The sequence below is a fragment of the Phragmites australis genome, chromosome 2 (genome assembly GCF_958298935.1).
Source record: "Phragmites australis chromosome 2, lpPhrAust1.1, whole genome shotgun sequence".
NCBI lineage: Eukaryota > Viridiplantae > Streptophyta > Magnoliopsida > Poales > Poaceae > Phragmites > Phragmites australis.
This window is the reverse complement of record NC_084922.1, coordinates 18623828-18635778: the sequence shown is the minus strand read 5'-3', so window position 1 is coordinate 18635778 and position 11951 is coordinate 18623828. Positions and strand designations below refer to the sequence as shown.

The following is an 11951-nucleotide window of genomic DNA, read 5'->3' as shown; positions in this document are numbered from 1 at the left end:
AGTCAAATGGATGGTAATGACTATGAAGGAATGAAAATAAGGGAATTTATTTAATGAAATGATAAATAGATGATTACCTTATCTTCCGATAGCAAATAAGGAACTTTGTCTTGGGTCACCAACATTAAAACTCTGCAAATCGACATATCATATTATCTTTCGAAAGATTAAACCATACTACTATCAAAAGATGAAATGTAGTCTGTCATCTTTCGAACGCACGACAAGAGTCTATATATTTCAATTTTTTATTTTAAAAATATGATATAAAAATAAAAATAAAGGGCTGCATGCAAATGGGCTGCATGCAAAGCCCACGAGATAATGTATCACTGAAACCCAGAAGAATCATGGGGTACAATAAACAGGGCTAATGGATCATCTGAATAACACAAATTTTATTAGCTAACTACTGTTTAGCGATTATCTTTGATAATCCCAAATGCAGATAGCCCACTAAGGTCCAAGTTTCCAACAGCCCGGCCCAATCCCAACCCTCCTGGTGACGACTGTGCGTCCAACAGCAGCAAGCCAGCCAACTGTACGCACACCTAAACCTAGCCGCCACCTATCCTCCGACCTAATCGATGCATCGCCGCTGTTGCATCGATCCAAATCCCCTCGCCCGAAGCCATTCTTTCCCATGCTTCTGCCCACCACGACGGCCGCCACCAATTCCACCGCCGCTCGTGGTCTACGGCTCCACTTCTTTGCCTCCAACACCAATCGAAGATTTTTTGTTATCGTAGGCAATGTGCAGTACTGCTTTGTTCCTTTTACCGTTGCTTTGTGATTTCATCGCCTTGCAACAAACGTGCTCAAATTGACGTTACTCGGCCCACTCAAAAGAAAAAAAAAGTTGAAGCCACTCTGCGGGTCGTTGCTTGCGCCCCCTGTTCTTCAGATGGCCGTAATGGGCGACGCTGTCAAGGAGTACGCCGCTGGATCCGCTGCCGGCGTCGCTCAGGTCATAGTCGGCCACCCGTTCGACACCGTCAAGGTAACTTGCTATCTCCTTTTCTTTTTTTCATCTTAACACCGACTGGATTAGATTTATGTGGGACTTTTTTAGATCTTGGAGGATACAAGAACTAGGGTTCTAAGCCTATCAGAACTAGTTTGCGGCCTTTGGCCACGCCACGAGTCACGACATGTATAACCTGCATGTGGGCGTACATTTGCGAGTCAAGCAAACAATGTGCTTATGATGGGATGGAAGGAAGCAGTGAAGCACTCCACTAGGAGGGAAACAAATTCTATAGGTTCTTGTCCAAAAAGACTCTCGTAAGATCTCATCTATGCCATCCATCTCGTGATCTAAAACCTGAGATAGCAAACCTGATCCGGCCTCGAAATACTTACCGGGTGCAAAACCAACTGTGGCCCCGGCCCTGACGGGACCCGAAATCCGATAGGGGACCTGAGACCCAGGAAGGAGATGCTAGACCATATCTATCTTCCCCGCCGGTGGCTCGTATTCCTGGCGGCGCCTCGCTGCTCTTGGCGGTTAGACGGCGGCTGGTCCGCCCACGACGCGACGTCCTACACCCGGGCCCTCCTGCGCCGTCTCGTGCTGCTGGCGCAAACGCCATCCCACGCCGCCCGCGCCTGCGCCCTCCCGCATCTGTGCTAACGCTGTCCACGCTGATGTCGTCCCGCGCTTGTGCCCTCCACCGCACGCACCTACGTCGCATGCGCCTGCGCCCTCCTGTGCACGCGCCTGCGCCCTCATGCGTCGCGTCGTCCCGTGCAACGCCACCCGTGCACATGCCCTCCCACGCCCACGCTTGTGCCCTCTTGCGTCGTGTCGTGCAGTCCCGTGCCACACCGCCCGCGCTGACGCCTGTGCCGATGTTCGGATTTGGGCCCCTACCCGGTGGCCCGTGGGGCTGTTTTTCCACCCAAACCTGTTCTTGCCAGGTTTGAAACCCGCGGGGACCCGACCCGACGGGGCAAACTGCCATCTCTAAGTGTGATATAGCTGCATCTTCACCCGTACTTTCCCATGTAGTGAACACAGCAAGATGTTATAAACTTTGCGATTCCTCTTTAGCGCTCTCTGAATTGTGAACCCTATTTCTGTGGTCTTGACAATGGCCCCTCCTTGAAAATCTGCGTCCTTGAGGGTTTCATGGACATTGAATCAAAAATTGACACAAGCTTGCAAGATAAAATATTTCCAACAGTAGTGTAGCCGTCCGATTATGTAACACTTGCCTGACATGATCATTATGGAGGCAAGTAAGATAGGAGCCAGAAATATGTTACCTAATTCAAGGAATTCTGCAGTTGCTGCAGAAGATTTCTCATGTGGAGTGCAGTATTCTACTCAGTACAATGCTAATGACCAGTCCATGATCTGAAAAATAAAACCATTGAATAAGATTCTTGAATCGAGGTATTTGACCATGCTTCTTTGGTTCTGGACTCACCCATATCCATCCACCTCAAAAGTATAGTGCCTGCTCCTAGTTTCTATATTTATGCCTTGGGAATCAATATCATTGAGATCAATTGATATATAGGCACCTGTAATTGATTCAGTTTCACAAGCTTGTTTGGGTTCCTTCTCTTGTATTGTCTTGTAAAGGACTCCTGTCAGCCTTTGAGTAAGAGTATTCAATTTTTCCAATGCAAAAATATATGAAATCATGACCCTGAGACTGATCTTTGCAATACCATAATCAGAGCTCCACTCTATTATTGATAGATGTCTCAGTGACCTTCCCAGTACTTGTGAATTATGATTTGGTTAATGTGGGTTTTCTGAAACCTTATGACCATAAAACCTGAGGCTGAGTGGCCCAGAAAAAAATCTGTGTTTTTCTGTAGCTATGACCATAAAACATGTGGTTTTCTGGAATTTACTCTTTTTATCCACTTTTCAGAGAAACTTGTAACCTCCTAGTCCTAAAAGGAAACCAAATTGAATATAGGCAATTATGCGACTTTCAAAACCGGAATCCAACTACAGTTATAATGGAAGCTTTAGCCTACTCAGTCGGTCTTTGTCACTTTTTGGCATAGCTTCAGCTTCAGCATAAGGCAGAAGCGGTCCCATACATCAGGTTTGTGCAGCAGCTTTTGAGTGAGCTTCTAGAAGGCTGAGAAAATAGAAGCTGCCTTTTACCAGCTTTCGCACAAGCTTCATTTTGCACGAGGAGAAGCTATGCCAAATACTGCCTTAATATTTTCCTTGTTGTGGCTCTCTTAGGTGCGCCATTTCATGGTATGCCTCAAATGGCTGCACATCTTCTTCCATGTGCCACCGGCTAGCCTTGATATCCACATGACTATTGCCCAAATTGGAGGTTTCCCGAAGTTTCAGAAATTGAACTTGAATCAAATCTGAAATTGGAACCAGGAAAATAAAAAGGGGAAAATAGGGAAAGGAGCAATATGACACCTAGGCCACTTGTGCCGAGGAGCCTTGTTGGCTGCCCCACATGCTCAAAACCTTCATAAGTGAGAGTTTCCCTACTGGAGGGGATGATGCAGTGGTGCGGCAATAAATAGTGCTCCCGCCTTAGGCAGGGGTGGGATGCCCACAGTCATGCACGAGCGGAACTTGAATCGAGGTAGGCCAAAGAATCCACACCACAGAGGCATGGCCAGGTTGTGTCATGCTCTCCCATCTAGAAAAGGAAGGGCTTAGCCTCTAGTTTCCCATTATTCGTCATTTTTCTCGATAACTTCTCACTTCCATTGAAATCTAGCAAATTTGCACAGTGCTTTGACAGTCCATGTGCTTGCCTCATGTGGCGCTTGCTATGCATGCCTAGTTGTGTGGAGGTAGTGTGGATCGAGCTTGTAGGTAGCGAAGCGGCTTGGATTGATGTGCCAAGGTGGTGATAACTGGGCGTGGAGGCCCAATAGGATTTGAGCCCGGTAGATGAGTAGAACTAGCCTGTATATATACTTCAGTTCATGTTGCTCTCTAACCTAGCCCCCATGTTTTTGTCCACCACTTGACCTTCTGTACCTGACCACAAGCAGGAGAGGAAAAATTCTCCTATCCAGTGGCCGCCGTTGTGTTCGTCTGCGGCCTCCGGTCGCCTGCCCGCCAGCTCCCTCCCCACATGTCTTTGTTGCTTCCGGTCCTCTTGAAGACTTCGTTGCTGCCGTTGGTCAAAGACTCTTCTGCCAACCTACTGCAGCTGCTGGTCTGTTCTTTGCCGCCACCGTTGCCAGTTCAAGTCTCCAAGATGAGCCGATCCTCCTCCTCCCCATTGTTACCTGGACACCCGTATCCAATTTTTTTTCGCAGAACCAGACACCCTAAATCTGAGTCGGATTCCAACACTCAAGTCGGATTCCGACACCCATGTCGGATTCTGAGTGGTATTTCGCTGTCTAAATTTTCTTTGTTGAATCAGACACCCGAATCTGAGTTGGATTCCGACACTCGTGTCCATGTTCAGGTAACACTCTACTCCCTAGTTGCTAAGCACTACCTCTTCTAGCACTAGATGTTAGACCAAATTCTATTTGTGCTCTGTCAATCCAATGAATCCATGCTTTGCAAGATAATGCCCTCAATGTATGGGTTAATTAGACATATAGTCAGTTAGAGGTAGTAATGTAGGCCGGTAGGGCAGCGGCCGACTTGGTCCACTAGCCAATCGACTAGTCGTGACTAGTTAGCTAGTCGGTGCCCAGGAGGCTCGACTCGACTTTCCGACTTGAAAACATTGTTGGTGAGTCTAGGATTAAATTTTTGGTATGGCAGACCTTGAGCGCTATTAATACCCACTAACAAATTAAATGACAATTACACTAACAAGGTGGAGCCCCATGGCAGACACAACAATTGAGATTGATAATGTTGTTTCCTTCTGATGTTGTAAACCTGTTCTTCTGAAGTACAGATTTAATTACTGTATCTGAGTAGTTATCCTGTGCAACTTCGTCAATAAATGGCTGTAAGATTCTGATCACAATAAATTATTTCAACTTTATTGGTCAATTCTGGCCACAACTTCCAATGTAGTAAACATGCGATGCGTCCTGCCAAAATTACGGCATAATAATTTACTGCACAATTGGGATGGCCTGCTCATGGCCCACTTTTGGGCAGCTTGATCGGTTCTTCTCCATTACCGTGGCATGGTCAATGGGAGGTGTTGGCTTTTGCCAGCTTTACCAATGGTGGCCCAAGCTCACTGTTGGGCTACATCCACCCCTGGTTGGGGGTTAGCCCAGGGGCTCGCTTCTTGGCAGCTTGGCCAGTGGTCGCGGTTCGCTTCTTGGTAGCTTGACCAGTGTAGTGTTGCTTTCTCCATCACGGAAACATGGCCAGCGGGAGGGAATGGGTTGCGACAACCTTACATACCGCAGCCAACTAGGTTCGCCAAAGTGCTTCATGCCACGGTCTTGGATTGGGTGATTAAGCCACATGACATTCGTACTTGCCACTTACCCTATTTGTGTAATGTGCATGTAAAGGCTAGTTAGTACGCAGTAGCACATTGTAGCAAACGTGTGCAGCTCATTAGGGCCCATGCGCATCGTGACCTAGGTAAGCAGTAGCAGCAGCTGCAATACTGCGGCTGGTTGAGTAGGCTTAGGGATAGTTTAGCAATCTTTTTTGTTAGTAAGTTAAAACCTGTAAGTTATAATCTTATCTTTAATAGATGGTTTCAATAGAAGTTCTATCAATTCTAGTCTGTGGTCTCCTCTATCCTAAACTCTCTTCTTTGGCAGATGCTGTCCGGCCTCATTTTGATGGTGTTTACTCCCACCAATGTACTTGCTTACATCACATCTGGCCTCCTCCTGCATAAAAGATAAATCACTCTCTATAAAAAGCCCATTTGACCCTGGCCATCCTCATTTATAGGCGTTTGTGGCACTGTACGATTAGTCTATTAAACCTTTTATTGTATTAAATTGAGGAAGCTAGGTGCCCATGATAGATATATGCAAGTTGATACTAACAAATTATGTATCTGATTTTGTTTAGTCCGTTATGTGCCTATTGAATGACTACTTGTTATGCCTGTGTATGAAAATGTGCAAAATATGTTTATTATTTTTCTGCCTGTACCAGCCTACCAGGATAGAAGATTTTGTTATCATTTAATGTAAATTTGGTTCATGTCAATTAAGATTTATTTTTGTAAATTTGGTTCAAGCCAAATTAAGATCTCTTTGTTCACTGATAGGTCAAAATGCAAGCTCACAATACCAGAGCTCACGGAAAGGTGTACAAGAATGCATTCCACTGCACCAGTAGGATACTGCTTGATGAAGGAGTAAGCCCGTTTCTTCTTTCATATTGCTCATTGCTCTGTCAATTTTCTTCTACTTAAAGCAAAAGGAACAAATTACTATGGCTGTTCTGTCTGGAGTTCATGTTTAGGGCCTGAATTAGAACATGCACTTGTTAAATTTTAGGCTGCTATATCGACAGAATTTTCTCTCGTTTATTTTATCAACATATTGTCATTGCATGGCTATTTTCTCTTGCAGATAAGAGGGTTGTACAAAGGTGCTTCATCTTCATTTATTGGTATAGCAGTTGAAAGCTCCCTTTTCTTTGGCACATATTGCCAAGCCAAACAATTATTACAGGTATTCAAATGATCTTTCCAACTGAAAGAATTAAGCAAATAAAGTAGAAAGAATGCAAATCGTGTGTCAAGTCCTGGCCTTAGTTAAGTATAGCTTTCTAACAATTATTTATTTTAGGGAAAATCTGAGAATGGTAGACCGCAGCTACAGGTAATTATTCCTTCTGCTGCATGTAGTGGAGCCCTGATTAGCTGCATCCTCACTCCGACTGAGCTGACTAAGGTCAGTATTGTGGCCAAATTCCCTCTTTTTACCAATGGATGTAAGGACCTAGGAGGGCATGATTCAAGTGACATTTAATGATGTAATGCCAAGACCTTTCCAGTGCAGAATGCAAGTTCAAGGGAAGGATGCAATGCATGCTGCTAGATACTTGAGCCCTCTAGATTGTGCTGTGAAAACATTGGGAAGTGAAGGGGTGAGCTTAACATGCCTTCTGCTTCTGTTTTCTAACTTAACTGTTGCCGTACTAATGAGCTGTTGTTTTATTACAGCTTAGGGGTATATTTCGTGGTGGTTTGGCAACGTTGTTCAGAGAGGCGATTGGTAACTCTGTCTTCTTCTGCACTTACGAGTACAGTCGATATCGGATGCACAGCTATTTGGATTCTCCGCGGTTTGCTGGTAGTAATCATTTCATTCTGGCAAAAGATATTGGGATAGGGATCATGAGTGGTGGCATTAGTGGAATGGCGGTAATTTTCTACAAATGTTTAAGTTCTTTGTAATGCACCTTTTCCCCCTCAGTTGGCAATAGTGTTTTTGCGTTGCAGTTCTGGACAGCTACCCTACCGCTGGATGTTGCAAAAACTATTATTCAGACTGATCCTGACCCTCATTTGAGCCGAAACCCCTTTCAAATTTTAAGCATGGTAGTGCCCTTGCCGAAAGTAACAATGTTTTATTTTCATTAGGTAGTGTCTTGTTCCTGATCATGGCAGTCCCTAACCCACATACTTGAAATGTGACAGATATATAAGAGAGCTGGTATGGGTGGCTGTTATGCTGGTCTTGGACCAACGCTAGCAAGAGCATTCCCTGCCAATGCAGCCGCAATTGTTGCTTGGGAGTACAGTGCTAAGATTCTTGGTATAAATCGGGGCTAGTATTTAGGTACTATTTGCATATGAAATACTTGTCGCAAGATTTAACCTTTTGTTGTTTTGCTCTGTTGGTTCGAATTTTTCATTCTCCGATTTGGTGGCTGATGTCATCTAGTGGGCTTTTGTTTCTGCCAATAAACTAATACTACTTGTTTCAGTTTTTTTTTACCTCCAGGTACTTCTACTTCTCCCAGAATTGGACTGGGACATACAGCGAATGAAACACTTCCTTTTCATGAAGCAGATTTTTCTTCCCCATGATGAAAACGAGGCTATTTTCATGCAGAAGGCTTACCAAGAATTCAATGTGTTTGTAAACTCGGCAGCATCTCTATTGGGTCTTTCTGCTTAATTGAGATTGCATCAAATAACGGGAAATGGTGGTCCATGTAATAAATGGAGCAAGGCTAATTATCTCGATCTGTACCATTATCACAAACCCGCTTGAGTTGACATCAATTCAGTGATATGGACTCGGTTGTCATCAGAAAGGAAGGATGTCAGATAAACTAAAACATTGAAATTGGATACACTAAAATTTAGAACCTAATGATTATTCCTGGCAGTCCTTGTTCCTCTCCCTGATGAACTTACTAGGCGCCTACAGCTTCTATTTCCCTATTCTGCATAAGCTAAGCGACTGTTATTCTCTACAGTGCTAGCTTTTACGACTTCAAAATAAAATAAAAGAACTAATAACATGTTTGTTTCATCTTTGGATTCAACAAAAGAAACTGATTCTATCTTATTTTTTAATAGCTATATTTTTTTTTTCAAAATTTGTTGCTGTTAAGCATCTTTTTTCGCAGATTTTGATGTGGACTGAATGTGCAATGTCTGCAATTGCTTTGCTATTCTGAGTGTTCAATATTAGCGTATGAAAACACAACATGCATTAAAAAATTAGAGTGCACATTACGAACGTACGGCTAACCATGAAGAAGCAATATCCCTAAACCTTGGACTTGTGATGATACTATGGATCAGATCGCACAAATCACTAACATTCGTAGAGGCAAGCAGCAGCAAGAAAGCAGGTAGCCAGCAGCGTGAAACAGATGATTTTTGAGTTCTTGTTATGGTGATCTTTGCAATCAAATTATGCAATGGTACCAGATTGTTTAGGAGATTCTGTTTCAATATTATGTGTTTTTGGAGGTGTTAGGGTATATTTGGTTTAAACCTAATCTTACTATGCTAAGATTAGTTACATCATATATTTTTAAATAACTGTTTAGTTAACTGTTATAATTATGACAAACTTTATTGTTAGTTCCTCTAACCCATACATTATACACTTAATTTTTGACCAACTTTGCTACGTATGTGGTTAAGAATTTATTAGTCATACCTAAGCTTAGACGTGAAAAATATAGTTGTATCCAAATAGATCCGAAGTGCTCTAGGTTGAAACTCAACTGATTTATTTTAACTTTTTTATAATGTGTGCGACATTTGAACTGTTCTATTGTTGCTACGTTACGGTCTGGTAGCAGGTTAGCAGTTACAAAGATACTACGACAAGAACGAGCAACATTATATTCAAAGTAAGGAATCCATTCATTTCTGACAAGAACGAGCAACAGTGTTCAGACAAAAGAAATAAAAAAAGGGAACCAGTTTAGATGCCACGCATCATATGCTACTCCAAATGACGAGTCGACAATAGCTTCGGCGCAAATGGGCGTGCGTTTTGATCTATCATCCGTTTTTTAGCCGTTGGATTTAGATCAAATAGTTCAGATTTAGCCTTTTCTTTTAAACCCCATACCTGGTAAGGTAACTTAGATATTGCTTTTGCATCAGTCACATTTTATAAATCACATGTACGTCTGAAACATCTGCCGACTGAAGATAGAGCGATTTTCTAATTGAGCGGAACATTTTTTCTTTTACCTGGTAACATTTTCATGTAAGTTATTTCTATACAATATTTTATGGAACAAATCACAACACAAATCGTGTAGCACATCCAAAGGTCATATAATTTGACTGAGACATAAGCAAGATCTGAGCCAATTGACAACTATAAAATCTCTTTTTTTCTTAGGATCCTTCCAAATAGTATCTGTTGACTGCTATTAAGAACTTGTCGAATTTCAAATGATTGACTTGAGACCTAATAGCCCAGTTTTACCCACCTATCTCTATTATAGAAATCTATCTTCAACCTCGGTCCATTCCAATCCAGAACAGTCACCTCCGTCATCGTGTTCCCCACCTAACCAACTCTCGCTGCCTCACCTCACCAGCACCGACAAGGCCTATCAGCCCTCCCCCGCCACCTTAGCTCACTCCTCTCTTCTTCACACCACTCTATTCTTCACCTTCTTCGCCTCTAGTGGGACACCCTCACGCCACCCTCCTCCGTATTTGGCAAGTCCCCACCAGCAGCCCCCACCCATTGGCCCATCCTCCGCCACCGTTGCTAAAAGTGCTCCTGCTATTGCGTCATCCTGCCTAGACCGACCGACTTCCTTAGAATTCTCTCTAAGCCTCGGAACTCCCCACCCTAAACTCTAACCACCAAGCCCCATATCTTAACCTTGCCGGAGAAGATGCCATTGTGACTTTAGGTTAATTATTATTATTATTTTTGCCACTAGCAAATGGCACATTTCCAAACGCCACTCACTTCAGATTTTGTGTCAAAATGCCACTGGGCCTCATAAAAACTTGCGTATTTGCTACTTTGAGGTTCTTTCCCCACCACATGGCCTTTTCATTTTTTTCCCCCCTGACGCAGAAACTAAGTAGAAATATCCTTTTTGCCCCTTGCTCGCTCACTTGCTCCCGGTCTCAGAAGGTTTGGTGCAACACAACTCCTGCTGGTGGTGTCTGACCCAATTTCGGACTCCTCCGGCAGGGGCGAGGAGGCCAGACCCCATGATGGCGCCGCGCTATTTGGCATGCCACAGCTGTTCATTAGGCTCGCCCTGAAGCACGCTCTGTACGACAAGTCACCGGCTCGCCGCGGAGCCCGACGACCCCGCTAGACCAAAGGCGCTCCTGCTCTGGTCGTCGTGCTCACCGTGGACCTACGATGCCAAGGTGTGGAGCGTTGTGAGCTCGAAGAGCGCCTGCATGCCGCTGGTTACTTGTTAGAATAAACCTGGTGCATGTTGTCTAGTTGTGTCATGCATGTTTCATTCGTAGTCTCGCTGCGTGAGTCTGTTTAGTTTTCCTGCATTTTCGGTTCTGCTCGGCATGCCTGTTATGGCACCACCTCTTGCATGAACGCACGAGCTCCGTGGACGTGGGATGGCACGCCCAGATCGGATCGTGTCCTGACTAATCGGTAGATTAGTTGTTTGCTTATTAACTCAATAAGTAGTTGGGAAAAACACTGAAAAGCTGTGGTGACATTTGCAGCGCAAACTCTCTGTCTCCTATCATCTCTACTCTCTCGTGGTTCATCAAATACCTTACCAATCGGGCTACAGCATTGTCGTCTCTATCCCAGAGTTTTGATCATATTGCAGAAGCTCGGCTGACATTACTCCCCCATCAAGTGTTCCAGGCGGCAGAGCAAGTCCCTGAGGGAGCCCTCGGGCATGAACTCGAGCACCAGTGCCACGGGCACCTCTCCTGCAGTGGCCTCCACCCGAGCAGTTCTTCCTATTCCGCTGCCTCTACTACGTAAACAGCCACCGCAACCGCAACCATGGACGTGATCCTTGCCGCCCCCTCTCCTACCTCCTGCCCTCCGCCATCTCGACCATGACCTACCTCTACTCCCCCTCCCCCTCCCTTGACAACGGCAACGAGGACCGCATCAGCCGCCTCCCCAGGCCCCGTTCACTCGACACGCCTTGACTCCTTGCAGAACCCCGAAGGATGTCGAGGACTTCCTCGTGGACTACATTGGTAATGGAAATGGGGTAACCGAGTACACGGTTTGTTTGATTCAACTAGGAAGTGGAATGGAAATTTATTAGGGCTTGATCAGTTCTTTGAGATTTAATTCTCAGCGGGAATCTATCTATAAAGGGATTAAGTAGATTCCTCCCATATCACCTAAACCCTATGGGAGAATGAATCATTTACTTTCCCTAATCCCTCTCTTGAAGAATATGTTCAATTTTGGCTGAGATTTTAGCGTATCATTTCTTAGTTCTTCCTTGCTGTCAGATGAGATGAGTAATTGCATTCTCTTTGGCTGCAATATGGATTTTATTCGCTGTTACTTGTGAACTTATGAAGGTACCCTTAGCATCCACTACACTAAACGTGAGCAGATGTCTCACAGAAAAAAGCTAAGAAATTTTAGTGCCT

At 44.4% G+C, this 11951-nt stretch overlaps 1 protein-coding gene across 2 annotated transcripts; it reads left to right on the top strand.

Annotated features, from left to right (window-relative positions):
- Window positions 1–526: 526 nt before the first annotated feature.
- Window positions 527–8098, top strand: LOC133901831 (mitochondrial arginine transporter BAC1). Of its 2 annotated transcripts, none has more exons than XM_062343356.1 (9): window positions 527–1000; window positions 6165–6254; window positions 6472–6573; window positions 6691–6795; window positions 6899–6991; window positions 7068–7268; window positions 7347–7445; window positions 7545–7686; window positions 7852–8098. In XM_062343356.1, the coding sequence occupies exons 1-8, from the start codon at window positions 905–907 to the stop codon at window positions 7677–7679; spliced, it is 921 nt and encodes a 306-aa protein (XP_062199340.1). In that variant the 5' UTR covers window positions 527–904; the 3' UTR covers window positions 7680–7686; window positions 7852–8098. The 2 variants fall into 2 exon arrangements, with proteins under 2 accessions (XP_062199340.1, XP_062199333.1); XM_062343349.1 differs by having other exon boundaries at window positions 7835–8098.
- The last annotated feature ends 3853 nt before the right edge of the window (window positions 8099–11951 follow it).